At 37.6% G+C, this 19,298-nt stretch overlaps 1 protein-coding gene across 1 annotated transcript in view; it reads left to right on the plus strand.

Moving 5' to 3' along the window:
• The window catches only part of LOC145676817 (uncharacterized), a 114,744-nt gene that overhangs the window by 67,101 nt on the left and 28,345 nt on the right, over nt 1-19,298 (plus strand). The window contains exons 11-12 of the mRNA XM_081747596.1: nt 10,488-10,643; nt 18,895-18,957. Coding sequence (XP_081603722.1) covers nt 10,488-10,643; nt 18,895-18,957 — 219 coding nt within the window. The remainder of the gene's footprint in view (nt 1-10,487; nt 10,644-18,894; nt 18,958-19,298) is intronic.

The raw sequence follows: 19,298 nt of genomic DNA on the forward strand, positions 1-19,298 counted from the left end.
CATTAACGTGAGAGTCCGATTTTTCGTGCCTTGTAATAGCAGTATGAAGGTTATTCAGGTCTGCGTAGCCGCGGTTTTTACTGTTCCATGGTGAGTTCTCGGTTCCGAACAAAACACAAGGCCAACAAAATAGTTTGCACAAATTTTCCGAACCGCAAAGCCACACAGTTTTATTATACACTTCGGGATTAAAATTACGCACACAAGTTTTGTTTTGTGACTTTAAGTTCGTTAGAGCTGGAGTGGGTCGTCCATTTCTTACTATAAGTAACTTTTCCTCCATAGGGCGAGCACTGAAAGGTTTTTCAAACAAGTTCAAAATTACGTCTTCTCTATCCATAGTAAACACTAAAAAGATACACTTCACACAAGACACAACACTAACGATAAAGTAAAACGCACGCACTATAAATATTTCATACAGCGAAACGAAATAGAGTTAAAGACCGCACCGCACCACACATCTTTCCGAAATTTCTTCAACTATGAGTCAATGAACTTTTCCCGCTCGAACGAGGACTTCCGATAACACATTCTCTCGTCAATTTTCGCGGATTTTTCGGCCAACTTGTGCTTTCCGTAAGAGTACGCTTTGTTGCCGTAATTCAAACCTATATTTCACAGCATTCATAAAACATTTTTTTCATACACCGATACTCTCTTGCATTTAGATCCGACAACGCTGCAAAAGCAGAAGAAATTCTGCTTTCACGCCAGACATTTTTTTAATGCTTTGTTTCCAACCACTTAAGCATTTTTTTTTCACTAAACAAATTCATACACATTTAAATCACATCTGCGCGATTCTTTATTTAACAAATAGTACATTAAGTGACTACAAAGTAAATGTATTTGAGATAATGTCAATACATATTCTCCGTACTAGCAATTTAATTCATTTAGCTCATTTCCTTCATTTAGCTAATGCAATTAAATTGAGAGAGTATTTGGTATATCTTTGATTTAGTCATTTCGTGTATATGTATAGATGGCAACTATGCTGCGTGCAACTTTCGAGTTGCATGCATTTTGGATTTCTCTCGCTTCTTTCACCCAATAAAACACAGGTTTACAGGCTAGCGGACGACAAGGATCTTGAGCGGATGCCTACACACATTGTCGAGAATACTGCAGCGCCACACGTGAACAGTTTTCTCAACTACTGACTGCCAACTACTAACGCGTACTGGCCTACGATATCAAGGGAAGTTCCGTAATTTTTCAGTCTTGGCTCCTTGAAAATTAATTAAAAATAAATAAACTAGAATAAGAACTCATGCAATGCATGCCTTGCATTCATGCAGAATACGCCGCTGGCGACAACGCATACTCTATATTTCAGAATATTAATTACTTTAGTTGTATATAATTTAAAAGCTATGTGATTGTTTTAATATTATTTTATTTTGTCTTCCTGCTGTAGTGGAATTGTGTATAAGTTCTATCTATCAAGAAAGAAGGTATAAGTAGGTTATAACTAATTAATGGAATTCTTCCCTCCATGTTTTCTGAAGACAAAATACATTGCATAAACATCTACTAATAGAAAGATGTGTATTTGAAGCTTTTCACATAAGAAAGAAGAAAAATAAACAGAAAGAATGCAACTTGGTCAGAGAATGGAACCAATTAGATTAAAAAAAAAAAAAAAAAAAAACACTGTTGAATTGTATTTATTATTTATTATTGAGTTCAATGCATAGATTTTATTACAACATGAAATGTTTCATACACTACAAACAAAAATCATTTAAGAGGCCCCATCACGGCGAAATTAAAATATCGCTAATTTTACAGTAATTATGTGATATCTTCAATTAGATAAAAGATAATCGAAGTGTGGAACAAGAGCTCCCTAGACAGTATTATTTTACATGAGAAACCGTTATCACGACTCACTTATCTGTTCTCGATTTCCAACCATTTAAAAAAAAATCGGCATTTGTTTTCGCGTTTCTTAATGGCTTCAAACGGAAAGTTACTAGGTGACTCGGGATAACGGTACCTCATGCAAAATAATATTGTCTAGTGCGCTCTGGTTCCACATTTCGATTATCTTCCATCCATTTGAAGATATCACATAATTACTGTAAAATTAGCGGTATTTTCATTTGGCAGTGATAAGGCCTCGTAAGATAAAAAGTTTCCAATTCTGATTTGGCAACTATGATTTGCTAAGAAGTAAACGCAGGACAGATATGACGGAGTGTAAATGATTTTTTTTTCTAGCGCAATGAATAGTAGTACTACAAGATGGTATACTCAAATAGTTTTGTAAACATTAGTATGCTTTTCAAGTGCGAAAAGCGGTGAGTCGTATAGGTACATGGAAAGAAGTAAAACGTTCGTGCATAAAGTGCGAATTAGGTACAGTAATACCATTGAAAACTGTTAGGATATTTTGTAGATTCAGGTGCTTAATTATCTTGCAAGGTATGCATATGTAAATGATATTCATCCTTTATTGGGTAAAATTGATGGAAAGAAACCATTCATTCTTCTCTTTAGTAACACTAATTAAAAAAAGAAGCTCCCAGAAGGAATGAAGGGGATGAAATGAAAATACTGTTTCAAGGCTGTACAACTTTATTGTAAGGTTACAATATTGGATCAGTCCGACAACGGGTTTGGTTGTACGAGCATAATACGTGTTGCATATCAGTAAGCTGTAGCACCCTTTCGGACAGCGATACATACGTTGATGCGGCTTGAGATTTGAGTCGTAGAGTTGTCGTATCGTTGCGTGAGGCGAATAAGTATATAGCTTTTGTAACTGCGCCTCGAGATCTTACAGATCGGCTGGGCATGGATTTGGTGTCCGAACCGGTCCTAAACGTTTCAATTAGGAAAAGATCAGGTGACCTTACTGGCCAAAGAGGAATCTCAGCATGACGTTGACAGTCCATAAACACACGTGCCGTGGTTGCCGAGAGTTGTGTTGAAAGATTGTACCTGCGTGCTCTCACAAGAACGGACTTAGAATCTCACCCACGTATCGTTGTGCCAGCAAGGTTCCACGAATTACTACAAAACTTGATGGTAGAGCTTCCCATACTATGATCCCAGGAGTAACGGCAGTGTACCATTCCACAATATTGACTGGATGTGACCTCCCCTCTCTTCCCCGCACCGCTACACTCACACAAGTTGTGCTAGTTATCTGTCGTCATGCAGAATTGAGAGTCATCACTAAACACGATTCGTTGTCATTTATAAGGATTCCATACTACCGTAGTGCGACACTACTATACACGCTGTCATTTATGTACTGGCTGGTGTTGATGGAAACCTACGCAGAGGACGGTGCACTCGCATTACATCAAATAACAGTCATCGAGACACGGTGCAGGATGACAAAAGATGTTGTAGAGAGTTGTGTCCGGTTGGCAGACACAAATTGTAGACGTTACAGGGTTACGTAATGCTAAACGCACAGTGTGACGATCCTCCTGTGTAGCGGAGTTTCATGGTCGACCGGAACCTTCACGTCGTACGTTCCCAACATAAGACCATAGTGACATTCGGAATGCCGCACATGTCTGGCAATCGCACGAAACGCCCATCCTACTCGTGCAACCTCATGGTGTGGTCTATTTCGAACACCGTCAAATGCTGGTAATTCTAATACGGTGACGAGGCATTGTATGTTTCTTGATCTTCCTGCACTGTGCTGACTCACTCTATCACGCTTCACAATTGACTGCGATGACCAGGGTTGAAGTCCTTATTGCTGACTTTACTGCCATCTGGTGGCCATTCTCGGTGTTCCCGATCTTCCAAACTCCAATTGTTCACACCCTCTATAGTGCTACACATCTAACAAATTGCCGTTGAATTGGACAATTCTTTCTTGGTGCTTTAATTTATTTGTTAGGAGTGTATAATGATTGTTATTTATTGATGGCTGTATAGATGCTGTCTTATCGTCGTTGGAGTCTACTTGAATCCGTACAACATGTTTGAAAGTGTCTGATAGGTTAGGGGTTTTGTAAGCTACTCTAGCCTATCAGACACTTTCGGAGATGTTCGTACCAAAGTCTGCGGCAGATCTAGGATCATCGTACAACTCCTCTGCTTGGAATTTAATGCAATACTCGTGTCTTGTATGTAATGCATATATATATATAATATATTTCTAGATTTTTTTTTTGGTAATAAGTTGAATTACATCATGTAATTCTAAAGCCATCTTATCATGTTACTGTATAACTGTTGTTTACGTCTAAACTGGAATAATTGTAATATATTGTTGGGTGTACTATAAAGAGACGTGTATTTGTATGAGAAAGAGTTAATTTCAATGAAATAGATTTTCAAGTTCTTATCATAAGTGAGTTATTGATAAATTTTAATAGTTTATGTAGAGCCTAGTAGGTATTTATAAGTATTGATTGTATTTTGAAGGTCTAAAATGGTTGTATGCAGCTTTTATTTTGTAAGTTCTCGGTGTTACTTTAACAGAAATGTTTATAGATATTCTAGTTTTGCCAATTGGACATAATGATAGTGATCAGTTGATCTAAGTACTGTGTTTATTGATTCTGTAGAGTGTATATATATTTTGATATTTAGCCACTTAAAAAAAAAAAAAATCTTCTTTCTTTCTTCATTTTCTGCTTAAAGCCTACTAGATGAAGTTCCTGAAACTTGATAAAGTTAAGCTGCTACTGTTTTTTAATAAACTAAGTGTTAAAATAGTATAATGTTTAAGAGATACGTTGTTAATATAGCTTTTCTGAATAATAAGCTGGAACTCCAGTTTTGGAATGTCCTGGAAATACTGTAATATATCCTCTGTATCACGTCTATAATCAAAATCCGTAAAGTTCACTTTGATACTTAATTTCAACTGAAAGGAATAGGAGAAAGAATCAGGCAAAAAATGAAATCTTTTGAATTTTACGTCTCACGATTATTCCGGTTAGGCTTAAAGGAGACGGTGATGATGAGAAATGAATGGAATGATGAAACGAGTAAAGTGGGAGGAAACGGAGGAACCCCAAGAAAACTCACGCGCACTGTTTGACCACCACAAAGTTCACTTGGTGCGAACTGGGATCAAACCAAGGACCGCATGCACCAGTGGTGAACGCTCTACCACTGAGCCACCGCGGCCCAAGAATCATGCGAGTAGCACAATATGGGACTATGTAAATCTGGTGCTTTGCAAACATTCCTTAACAGCAAATCAGGAATGGGTACGTGCTTTATCATGATGAACCATGCAGTTTTTTCTATAATCATGACCTCGTGCACCGCAACTTCACATGCAATAATTACATAACAGTATACAACATTATATTTGTTGTGGAATCACATGACATCAACCCCGAATTAAAAAAGAAAAAAAAAAGAGTTGATTTTGAGTTGAACGTCCCTCTCAGCAGCAAGGTTATATGAGAAGTAGACCTACTGGTTAACGTGGAATCCGAACCACATGAGCTCCCGCTGGGAATCGAACCCGGGTCTCCCACGCCACACCAAAGGCGTGTACGCTAACTGCTTAGCCACAAGGGAGCTCCAACTCAGAATGAAGATCCTCTTGTTAACTCAAGAACACGATCAACATAACTTTAATATGCGTTTTACTTCTTCATGCTTTGCCTGGTAAGGATTGCGCTGTAGTTATTGCACTTTGGTTTCCACGTCATACTCGAACACATACGATTCATCGTCATTATTTTCCAGCTTTAAGAAAAATGGGTCAGGATTCACTTGACGTAACATTCGTGAGATGTCTTTATATGGTTTTGTTATTGCTCGGCTGTTAACAGGCATGGCATAAACTTTTGGCAATACATTGCATCTGCAGTTTGTCCGTCAAAATCATACAAAAGGAGCCTATTCTTCTTCTCACCAGCATCTTCATGGGGGTGAGAAGGTGGTTCGTGCTGACGATTTTCCGGATACTTCCCACGCGATGGATTACGGTAGATGTGGATGAGCATCCAAATTTTTGAGTTGTCTTCGTTGTAGGTTTGGTCTGATTTAAAACGTCCGTATCATTCGTAACACTGTGTTCGAGTAACTAAAAAATAGCTCACCGTAAGCTTAGAACTTGGAACCTGGCCTATAGCTACCAGCAAATTACCTTCATTTTCGGTTCTCCTCCACATCTTTATTACGAACTTCACAATAAAGATTTGGTTTCTTTTTGAACATGTCTCGTAAATTAACAATAATCACGAGAAGGTAACTGAACCTTGAAGCTATTTTATATATACAGGGTGGTCCATAAGCCTTAATACAGTGGATTATTTTGGAAATAAACATGATTAAAGCAAATCTGACTAGCGGAGGGCAGACTTGGGTAAAGGAGCTACCGATTGATGCATGCGTAGTAAATGGCGGCAATCTTGATGTCCGCCATCTTGGATCCAGATTATTTTTTTCAAATGGGAAGGTAGGCATGTAAAACATCAATTAACACTGTTTTGCAGGTAGATGCAGTCCTGCAAACAGAAATGCGTTATCATGTCCCGTTCCAAAGTTATGATGCCCCAAAGTCCCATCTACAGGATGTGCTCCACATGTTGACCGTCCATTGCAACACACAACCGGAGTCTCTTAATCCAGTCCTCCTGAACCCGTAACAACACAGCGGGGGTGATGCTATCACAGGCGTCCTGAATACGTCCCTCTAGGTGTCCAACATCCCGAATCATCTTCTGATACACTAGGTGTTTTAAGTGTTCCCATAAAAGAAAATCCAAGGAAGTGAGGTCCGTCGACCTAGCTGGCCACTAACCTAACCTAACCTATGCATGACTATCTTATGCGTACGCTTCTGAACTTTTGCATACGCGCAGAAACGGCCATAAACTGAAAATTATCAGTGGGAAGGTATTGACCATTTTTCTTTTTATATCGTTGTGGTATGTCTTTTAAAAATAAGCTGGACAGAGTGTCCTGTTCATTAAGATATACTCATGTAAAATTTGGACTTTTTAGCAGTAGTAGTGTAAATAAACAGTAATGTATCAACCAGTATTACCAAAAGGATTTCAAATGAATTTATTTATATAGTATGTAACGATTTTACATAATTATAAAATAAATAATAAACCTTGTGAAACTGCTTATAAACATTTTTTCTGTTTTTCAGTTTTTCTAACCGACAAATTATATACATAATCAGAAGTGTTTCTTTCTCTTTTTTGCTTCTGCAAATTCTTTTATCAGATCAGAGATGCCCAATTCATGAGCAAAATTTTTACCCGGTCAAAGTGTCTTTTTGGCATCTCCCACCTAGTCCTAGCCTATATTTTACATTTTATTACAGTGATATTAGAAAATATGTTCGAAATTTTATTTTGTGGTACTTATTTGGGCGCCCCCTGACGTTAGTGCCGCAGGCAGTTACCCCGTTGGCCCGACCCCGGTGCTTGTGCTTGGTTCTGTGTAGTCGCAGTACGTGGCAATTGTGCTGTGCCTCATAATCATGGCAACACATTTTAACTCGTTTTAATCCAGATCTTATAGGTCATAGAATTTGTCATTATTGTTGAAAGCCTGTTGTGCAGGGTAATTTTTTTTATTTAAAGTCACGAGCGTCTGTGGCGGGGGGACAGGGACTGGAACGTGTCCTCAATATTTTGTTGATGGGTGCCATGATGAAAAGCATACTGTGTGAGTTACTGAATGAAGAGTTACAGAAAGGTCTGGGATGAATAGCATTGCATTGTAAGAAGCAGAAACGTTGCATTACGAGAAGGCAACACAAAATACTCGAGTTCTGGAAATTTGTACTTTGAGGTGAACGTAAAATTTTGAACAATGAACCAATGCGGTACATTGGGAATAATGAGTAAAAAGAATATTGAAATGTTTTGTAGATAGAGTCAATAATGGACCAGGAATCTAGCCTTTCACCTATTTATTATAAAAAATACAAAGCAGTCTTTGTGTTTACAAAGTTCTTATAACAGAATCTCTTTTATGACCAGGGTTGAAGGATATATTGTTTCATACGGGAACCCCTTCGCTCATGGCAGACGCCGGAGTGTCTTGTAGCGATATCAGGTTAAAGTCGTAGGAAACCTCAGCTCATAGCAGCCTCGTGAGGTATGGTTGTGTTGAGGAATCCCCTTCGCTTCAAAGCAGCCTCCAGGGATGTTAGGGTAGGTATAGCCCCTTAGTCCAAAGCGACCTCCAGAGCTGTAGTGGGTTGGCGATCAGTGGTCAACTAATGCCTCCTTCCTCTGTGGTTCCTCTTTTATGATTCCTGTTGGAGTGGCTCGTCTTCTTTCGGTTTGCTTCGTGTCCTCGTATTCTGTGTATCGTCTGCTTGTTTGGAAACGTTAGCACGTGTCGTTCATAAACATGTGCTCATGTTGTGATGTGAGGATCTTCACAATATAAATGGAAGTAATTAATAAGATATTAAGACATTGTTGGAGAATAAATTATATTCCGAATGACATGTAGGAGGTATGGTAGAAGCAAAACAATTAAGGTACAGAAAGAATAAATTAATGGATAGTATTAAGAGTATAATTCCTATGTCAAGGAGAAGTAGTTATCTAAAAACCGTATTGTAAGTAAACTTAAATTTGTAGCATTAAACGAAGAAAATTATGGTGAATGGGTGAGTTATGTGATTTCATCACTACTGCACTAAACCTGCTAAGTGCAAGGATCTAAAACTGGTATTTTCGGTTCCAAATAATACATCTGGTACGTACAGAAAGCATAGGCAGGTGGATGTTCCACTTTTTTTCACGCAAAAGGTTTCCCTCTCTTACTTATCTTTAATCAATTTGGACTCTCTCAGAGTCCCTCTTTCAGAAACTTTAAAAAAAAAAAAAAAAAAAAAATGTAAAATATAAAAAAAATCAACGTAAAATATAATCATTGTAAGTTCCATTTGCAGCTCACGACTTCGGAACCCATCGAAAAACATGAACAAATAAATATTGGCAAAAATACGTCATGCTTAACCTATCGATTGTATTGGCAAAGGTAGTATGAGAATCCAGTTAGCTCATAATTCAAGTAAATCACCATTTACTCGTAATTTTGACGTAAACTCAGTTGGGGTCTAGAAGCATTCTGGTCGTCCCCGTCCCCGTCCCCTCAATTCTAATTTGCCAGAGATGGCCATGTTTAAAGTTAATAAGCTCAATACATGTAATATAGGACTGATGTATTAATACAGGAGGATAAATTCCTTAATCATACAGTGCTAGAACCTCGACGAGTTTACACTAATGCTAATAATTTGATATGCAAATGTAATAAAAATGAAATGAAATTTTTGAGTTTTACGTCCCACAATTATGCCGGTTAGGCTAAAGGAGACGGTGAAGATGAGAGATGAATGAAATGGTGGAATAAAGAAAGTGGGAGGAAACGGGAGAACCCCGAGAAAACCCACGCACACGGTGTTTGTCCACCACAAAGTTCACTTGGCGGGAGCAGGGTTTGAACCCGAGACCCCAAGCACCAGAGGTGAACGCTCTACCACTGAGCAGATGTAATAAACTGTGACCGAAGTGAGCAGGAATTTTTATTGCCATGTTCGGAAATGAAGACACGAAAACTTGGGGCTCTATTTATATGATTTGCTTTTTTTTTTTTTTTTTTTTAATTGAAAACCTAAGGCGCCCCCTAATATACCGAAACAGAATGCGCCCATAGGCAATGCCTACCCTATTGCTATGCCACTGAGGATGGTGAACATTTCAGTACCAAATAGTAACCGGTGGCCTCTGGCCAACTGGCCACCGTTCCCCAGATATTGGCCAAAAAAGTTCGAATTTAGGTAGATTTAAGGAGCTGTATCTCGGGAACCGTAAGCTATAGAGAGAGATGATATTTTGCGAATTTTTCCATTTTGAGCATGTGTCTTCGTAAAACAACATACCGTAGAACGTTTTAACAGAACTCTTAAACAAAACGTGGAAAAAAAAATAGTACTAAAGGAAATTATAAATGGATAGATATACTACAAGAATAATAAAGTACATAAAACAATTGGTATAAAGCCTGTAGAAGTTAATAAGAAAAATAATTCTTTTTAAGTTCGTTCTGGCAATGCTCATGGAGCATTCTCAACTGATATTCTTTGATGTTTTTATTCTTCTTATTTTTATCCTCCGTGACCAAGACTCCAGGGGAGAGTCGAAAGCTAGGGAGTTTAAAGAATAGTCAGGAATTAGAGAGATCTGTGAGCAAGTTTGAGCGTTGTTTTACATTGTTTGTAATTTAAATTAGTTTTGAGGATAATTTTATGAGACGTTCATTTATTTGGCTTGGCACAGATCTAAATTTTAATAAGTAATACTAATGAATTATTTTCTACTTTTAAGTACTATTATTATTATTTTCTACTTTTAAGAGCTTTTTATTATTGTATTCTACTTTTAACGATTTTATATTCTCTTTTTAGCGCTTTTGTTGAAGTCGCTTACTGTCTAAACATCTTCCAAATCATTTTCTACCCCGAGATGTTGTAGGGTTTACATATTATATTTCATTTGTTGCAGATATGCCTGGAGTAAGCCTTGAACGTGATCCCTGTTTGTCTGCAGGAGAACCGATCCCTTCATTACAGAATCCTTTAGAGGAAGATAGAGATTTCGAAAGCAATGCATATTCTATGGAAGATCTTATGAACCCATTCTATATGGGAACAGCTTTAGGTACGTATTGTTAATCAATGTATATACTGGCAATATATACACAGGTGGGAGGCGTTTTTTATCTCGGTCACAGTGATGGTGGTGTGCAGAGAGTGAGAGGGATTAAGAAAGAGAATGAGGGAAAGTGAGTGAGCGATAGAGAGAGAGGGGGGAAGTGAGTAAGAGGAAGGAGAGTGAGTGAGTATGTGTGTTTGTTTGTTTTGTAAGTGAGTAAGCGAGAGTAAGTGACTGAGCGGGAGAGTGAGTGTGTGTGTGTGCGTGAGAGAGAGAGAGAGAGAGAGACTGAGAGTGTGTGTGGTTTATTTTTGCATTCGCCATACAGGACCCAAATGTCACATATACATAAGGATATAAATACACAACTCGCGCATCATCCAAGTCGTAATTCCAAAGATGCATTTTTAAGTTCTCTAAAAGCTGCAGTTGGGCTGCAGCGCATCGAAGGAAGGGGTAACGAACCATTCCTTACATATAATTCAATTGATGACAGTTGCTTTTTTTTTTTTTTTTTTTTTTTTACATCTGCACGTGGTCATAACAATCAGCCAAGAAGGACTGTTTCTATGGTAACAGCACATTCAGCCAATTATATTGGCTCATTTCTCTCGCTCTGCAGTGCTAAACATTCCACCCTTTCCGTACGTTGCCAATTTGAATATAAACATTTGCACATTGTTTTAGTCGAATGTCAACTTAAGTAGTGAACCTGTTGGTTATTGAAAGCATTCTTTTTAGTTCTCTTTTGTGGCATTTAATTTTATAAAACTGAGATTTACTTGCAGTGAATAATTTCGTGTTTCGTGTATACTAGTTGTGTAGTTTCAATACCCGACGCAAAAGCTGGCAACGCAGCATTGAGCATCACGTGCGCGCAGCGAGCTGTCACAAGGGACAAGTAGTATCAATTGCACTGTAATTTACAGTTTGCTGTTTGAATATTCATCTTCTATTTAGTTACTTAATGTAATGTTACCTTAAAAGAGATCATAGCAAAAACATAAATGCTGGGTTTAAAACAGTTACTCTTCGTCATGAAAATTTAAGAAAGAAAAAATGCAAGCTTTTAAGAAGTTGGTTTGTCTTAGAAACCATTGAAGGATAGCTTTTTAGCTGTCTTTCTGTTGTATTTTAATGCTTTTCCTTTTGAACCTAATTCGAATCCACTTAAATGATTTACTGATTTCTCCATTATTTTTTCTTTATAATCATGTTAGAGAAAGTCGGTAACTCGTTCCCGCTTGTATCAATTTCCGAAACAACCAATCACAATGCTAACGCAGCGTGCCTCATACCGTAAGCGTTGGTGCACCACCTATGAGCAACTAGCGACATCTCATCCAAAATTGGCTGCCCTCCAGCGACGATCCACAGTGGCCTCATTTCTGTTTAGAAAATTATACCACCAGCGCCAGACACGCGACGAAATGCCAATGAACCACAAAATTACTCCCCCAAAATATGTTAATTCGCCTATATGCGTGATTTGTTTACATTAAGGTGAGGCTAAAAAAAAAAAAAGTACCCCAGGGTGGACGCGAACCAACAACCTGATGATTACTAGGCGCGTGTTCTTGCAACTTCGACACGGGGACGTTAAAAAAAAATCCTCGTTTGTAAAGGAATAAATTGTTGAGGTCTTTTACATTTGGCCAATCAGAGTGCTCCTTTAACAGTCTATATTCGACGATAACCGTTTGGGATCAGATAAAATGCGTTTGTCGTATAATTTTATAACGAAATCACGCACGTTTATTTACTGTATTTTCATAGTTCTCCCATATTTACTTTCTAATGATCGGCGACAGTTGCCATCTAAATTCACACAATTATACGCACTCATCTCAAGATTTTTAACTTCATGATTTAAAGGCAGGGGTTACTCTTGATCCTCGAAACTTCTTTAGGAACAATTCGTCATGAAAAATTAATATATAATAATAACCGCATGCACATGACTGGCAATAGTTTGTGTTGGTCCGTTCGCGATTTTCCGCGACGAATCGAAGGAACGCGGACCAAAATGAAGTCCTCACTGCTACGCGGTGGTAATTTCAACACCCCAACTGTTGATATCTGTTTCGACTCGACAAAACCCTGCCGCCAGTGGCACACTAGCGGCAATCCTTCGACGTGTCTTTATATCGACGATCGACATTTACCGGCAAGTGGGCCACTAGGTGTTGGCGACATTTACGGCATAGGATCGCTTCCCTCTACTCTTCCTCTTGTGGAATTTCGATTTCGAACATACTGTTGCATGTGCTGATTTATATTCAGTAAGTTTATAAACCAACTTTCATCTCTGTAACATCAGAGACTCTTGATATATATATATTTGTCATACATTTTAAATCTCTTTCACGCACTTTAGGATACACATGTTAACAAAAGTCCTGCTAGAGGAAAATGCTATTTATGTTCAAAAACAGATTTCGAACGGTTCTTTCGTCTTTTCATGATGAGTCAGACAACATTGGTTCGAGTGCGGACCTTTAAAAGTGAAGTTACGTTGTGAGACGTGTCTGCTTATTTTTAGTGAGGAGTCTATATACTGAAATTGATGTTCCTAATTTAATGAACTCTTGAGTTCTATTTTTGACATTTTTGTACCCTTCCCCCTCACCTGTTAACACGTTCGTGCTTTACGAGTCATCGATGGCTCGTGCGATATTTAATTTCTGTGCTGTGCCGTTTTATACATTCTATTACCTCTGTTCATTTGTGGTATTTTCGTTTGTACAGATTTTGAACATTACTAGCATCAACGTGCTACATGAGTCACCGGTGACACGTGACTCGTATAGCTCTGAGATCCAAACTCAGTTTTACACTGCCATAGTGAATGTGTTAAAGTGCACATTTTAATGAAAGCGACATCATAAAAACTCAGGTCTAGGTAGGTACTATCTTTTCAAATGGTTTAGCCGTTTTTATAGGTATTGTCTTTTCAAATGCTTTAGCAGTTTTTCATAGATACCTTCTTTTCAAACTTTTTAGCCGTTTTTCATAAGTCCCGTCTTTTCAAATGATTTAGCCATTTTTCATAGGTACTATCTTTTCAAATGGTTTAGCTGTTTCTCATAAGTACCTTCGTTTCAATGGGTTTAGCCGTTTTTCACTATAATGCAACAGATTGTGTCTATTTCGTTGTTATGGAAGCGAGCGTAGCGAATCTTTTACCATGCGACTCGCTTGGCATTTATGTGTCTGTTCCACAATAATTCTTGTAAAACTAAAGCGATTTTAATTATACTTGCTATATACCTTCCTCCAGCCTTCCGAAATAAGGCTGTTGTTTGGGGTCACAATCCATGAAGAATAAGAAGTCGTCCACATATTACGTAACGCGGCAAAGAGAGAGAGGGTGTTCGGACTTGCGTTACGAAGGAGGGTTTACATTCTCGTTTCGTAACGAATGTATATTTTGGTGTAATTTTTATTTTTATTCTCAGGTTTATATGCAATCTTTTAAACGATTTTATTCAGTTCTTTTCTGTTTTTTAAATAAATAAATATATCTATTGTTTCGGGAAATTGAGAACATATAGCCTGTGTAAATCGAATCATCCAGAAGGGATTCGAAGATGCTACTAGACACCAGCATGACTGGTGAAGAACCCTGTGTGTATTACAATACAATAAAACTCCGTTTTGCGGCTATCGCAGCATTGCATTTACGGCACACGCTTTTCTGGAGTTAGTTGTTAGTGATCGTAACCACCGCTTGAAAATGCCCTCACGTTTCCACTCGTGTCACTATTTCTAAGAATATTATTTAAAACTTTACATTTGCATCATTTCCTTATAAGGGGTTTCGCATGTGAACCAGAAAAAGACACTTTTTCGTGAAGTAATATTTTCCGCGACGGAACGATTCACAATTTGGATCAAAATAAGATATTAAAAACCTAATTCTCAGATGCCGTACTGATTTTACTTTTGGATTCGAGTTTATTTGGATTCTGGTACTGATTTAGGACAAGAAGAATTTTAAAAGGTGTAAAATGTCCGAAGTCCAAAGAAGATGCTCGAAAACTTGTTCTCAAAGATGTCCCTGCTCCTTCACGTGTCCAGTAACTTAAAATCTGTGATTAAAGAGGAAGAGAATTTCTTTGCATCGTCGACACTCCCGAACTTCAAATACACGAAGCATCCTGGATTCCGTAAATTGAGGTCGATATCAGTTATTTAGATGCAATTTCACTTGTACTTTTTGGCAGTGATTTTTCTTTGCCAATCATCGGTGACCTAAAAGGATGGATGCGATCTCCTTGGGAGAACGACAGTGTGCAGTTTTGAAGAATTAAGACTGGTTAATTAAACATTATGGGGTTAAAATATATTACGGTACTACCATTTTCTAATACTTTGATTTGTTGGGGAAAAAGCACTACAAATATATTCAAAATACAAGCATTTTGTAGTACCAAAGGGGGAAGGGGTTCCGCCTTGCGTTACGAAGTATAACATGGGGATGGAAGGGGGTAAAAATTGGTCTAAAATAGCGTTACGTAATATGTGGACGGGCCCTAAGGGGGTGAAAAAGGGTCAAAATCACCCCTTGTTACAAATTTGAAGATACGTTTACGAATCAGTTTTGCAGGACAAATTACGTAAATATTATTCAATATTGACAAAACGTAGTGTTTAATTTTTTTTAAAGGTGACATAGTGTCTTCCAGTGATCCTCACGTCTTGGGGTTAAAATTTGCTAAGATAAAAACTGTTAATTTACATTTTTTTCATTTAAAAATATGTTGCACAATAATTTCCGTTCAATAAAATGTTTAATTTTTCTATTTTCTTTTAAACTTATTTTTTAAAAAAAAATATCCGCAACAACTCCTAGGCTTGAAATTAAAACCAGCCCGAAATGAACAATGAGTTTAGCCTCTAATGTAAGTAAATACCTTGCTCCAATTAAAAAAAAAATATTCCAGGGACAACTTTCGTTTTTAAAAAAATGCAGTATGGCGCATATTTTTTGAGGCTTCACAATCATTCCCATTACTTGGATTTAAAATCAATCGACGATCACAGAGTAAATTCCCTCCGCCACCCACTCAATCATGTAAAATATGTTTCACAATAAACCTAGGTAAACATTAGTCTACTTTGACACGGTATGGTGTGTATGTTTGTTGATACTCTCACACAGTCTCCAATGTTTGTAATTAAAGTCGGTCGAAAGTAAGGAGTCACTTGGCCACTTTTCACTCACACACACACACACACACACACACTGTGATTTTGTTTCTTCTATCTTTTCTTTTTAATGGTCACAATAGCTTCGAAAACTGATAAAAATACCGGGCTAGCATAAATGACCCATTCATTTTGAAAAGGCTATATTTTTAAAAGTATTACATGTATACAAATGAAAGATATATGGAAAGAACTAGAAACTCACGAAGTGCATACACCGTCTACAAATGTTCTACAAGTGCCCCTTTGGTGACACGACACACGTCCACACGATAGTCGAGCTCATTCCACAGATTTTGTAGTAGTCCAGTCAGTTGTCTGCACTGCAGCACTGATGAGTTCTTTGAGCTTGACTAAGGATTGCGGTAATGGGGATACGTAAACAATGTCCTTAACGTACTCCCACAGGAAGAAGTCGCAGGGCGTTAAATCAGGCGATCTGGGAGGCCAGGGGAATAAAAGTAATTCTCACCAGTACAACCAATCCAGCGATGCGGAAGTTCATAGCTTAGGTAGTCACGAACTGGGATGTGCCAATGAGGGGGTGCCAAACTCTACACAATACAAACTTGGTGATCTTGTGGTTCTTTTCATGTCTCTCATGCTTGCAAGTATAATACTTTCGAAAGTATAGCCTTTTCAAAACGAATGAATTATTTATGCTAACCCTGTATTGGGAGTTAAAAGAGTAAGCTGAAGATCGAGAAACGTGGAAGAAACATTTCCAGGGCCAATAAAAATAAAAAACTCATTAGTCCTAGGACCTGCCAAAAGGCAGAATACATAATAATAATAATAATAATAATAATAATAATAATAATAATAATAATAATAATAATAATAATAATAATAGCTTCGTAAAATAAAACAGTCATTGTTGGTGGAATGTGAAGTAAATATTTCTGAAAAATCGAAATCGTCTGTACTGCTTGGAATTGAAATGGATCAGTAATGAGAGAGTGAATCCTCCCCCCCGATTCTAAATAGATCTCGTAAAAATACTACTATTGTCGACCTTCATTTGATTTTTTTCCTCTAAAAAGCCAAGGATACTTAAATGTGTACTGTTGTCTTGCAAGTGTTCTAATGAAGAGTTTAAGGAGTGTTTATTTCAGTATCAATTCGTTCTCAATATGTGGCATGGTTCTAGCACAGCATCAATTTTTAAATTCACAAAAACTTTTTTTTTTTTTTTTAAATTTTCTCGAAAATTGTGAAAATCGTGCATGAGGTTTGACACTCATGTACATTCGTCAAGAAAGTACCAGGAATTGTACATTTGCAAAGCCTAATGAACGGGAGTGTCGAAATTCTTCTTGTCGCTACGTTAGCACAACTGCCCTCTATGCTCATGCGGAGTTTGAGCGCCATCTGTCAGTTAGTTTGTTTACAATGCTCCATTTGTCAGTTGTAGCAAGTGTGTGTAGGCGATTTTTACAATGGGTAAAACTATCGAACAAAGAATCTATCTAAAATTTTGCATTGCAAATAAAATTACTTGTGCAGATGCGCTGAAAATGTTATATAAAACTTACAGTAAATCGACTTCATCAAAACGCGTGCGTGTGAGTGGTACAGTGCATTCAAAAGCAGTCGAGAGGTGGTGGAAGACTTGCCTCGCTCAGGTCGACCATCAACGTCTCCAACTGAACTTAACATCGCTAGAGTAAAGGAAATGGTGACTGAAAATCGACGTTTAAGTACTGAGAGAGATAACCGCTAAAATTTGTGTGTCTCACGAATCAATTCGTACCATTTTAAACGATTGTTTGGGCATTAAATGTGTTGCCGCTCGACTAGTGCCGACGCACCATCTCACAAGCATTGTGAACGAATTTCTGACCAAAAACTCAACAAATCTTCTCGAACAACCTCCGTATTCCCTTGATCTGGCTCCGGCCACCTTTTTTTGTTTTTCCATAACTCAAATTACCACTTCGAGGCACCCGTTTTCAGCCGATAGAAGACATCAAAGCGAATTCGCGGCGAGTACTGAAGTAGATTCCGGAAAATGCGTTTTAAAAATGTTTTGATGATTGGATTATTCGTTGGTATAAGTGTATTATTTTGGAAGGGGCCTACTTTGAAAGCGATACAATAAATTTGGATGAATAATGCATATTTTGTGTTGTATTGACCAATTCCTGGTACTTTCTTGATAGAATGTATGGTACTTGTACAATCCGCGGCAAAAAACCTGCAACATGAGGATGTAAGTTTATTGTGAAACTACGCCTAACAGCACAGGGAATGAACATAACGTCTAAGTAGAACGAATCACGCCAGAATAAACCACGGCCTCCTCCCGTGCACACTTATTTTGGAGCAAAAGACTTCGTTATTTCACAATAAACTTATATCCTCATGTTGCAGGTTTTTTGCCGCGGATTGTACCGATTATGGCCCGGGTCCCTAATAAGGCCCACCCACCATATCTCTGCAGATTTACATTGGTGCTACTAGATGACAATATAAACTATGTCCTCTGAGCTGCGCAAATATGTTTACACTTGTCATGAGGACATAGTTTATATTGTCATCTAGTAGCACCAACGTAAATCTGCAGGTATATGGTGGGTGGGCCATATTAGGGACTTGGGTCATAATTGGTACAAGTACCATATATCACTTTGTTCAGCTTAATAAGATATATCAATTGGTAGATGCCTCATCTTTGGACATTTTTTTTTCTCTTAAACTCCAATGATATTTTAGAATTGCTCACGATTTCGAACATAATTTCTTTGTACTACTGTTCTGACTGTAAGGTCTCAAAGACACACGTTGCATCTCACTGTATTTGTAATAAAACAAGCTTTCAGGTAATATGTGAAGAACATTTTTTATCAGAAAATGTTATCGGTTTCCCGAAAATTTCCCCGGGAATTTTGCCATCCTTGTCGCACAACTCCATTAACGATCGTTAGTTACCAATACTTTCTTTCTTTTACACAAACTTTGCTGATCAAGTCTTCATTATGGAGTTACAGTCAAGTTGAAAACTCTTAAGACTTTAATTCATATTTCTTTCTTTTTAAATTTTCAGATTCCTCTTACTTGATTGATGATGTGAAACCTGATGGCTTACCATTGCCTCGTGATCATCGTGGTAAGTAGCGAATATTTACTTTGTAAGTTCAGTTTGAAATTTCTGGAGAAAACTAAGTAAATGAATAAATGCCTAAAACTTAGGTGAGGCTACAAAATAATTATGATAAAAAAATATTTTCATCTGTTTGTTATTGATACAGAGAAAGGAAGGAAGCTGTACGAACCAATATATTAATATTTTCTAGTGATACATGAATTTACTAAGTATATATATACAGGGTGATTCAATAAGAACGTACCAGGCCTATATCGCAGCTAATACTGCACGTAGAACCTTCAAACAAAAAATTCCATTACCAAATCGTATGTGTAGAAGGCAATAAACATAGTAGCGAGACC

Source organism: Thermobia domestica, unplaced genomic scaffold, assembly GCF_964235325.1.
Source record: "Thermobia domestica unplaced genomic scaffold, izTheDome1.hap1.1 HAP1_SCAFFOLD_388, whole genome shotgun sequence".
Lineage (NCBI taxonomy): Eukaryota > Metazoa > Arthropoda > Insecta > Zygentoma > Lepismatidae > Thermobia > Thermobia domestica.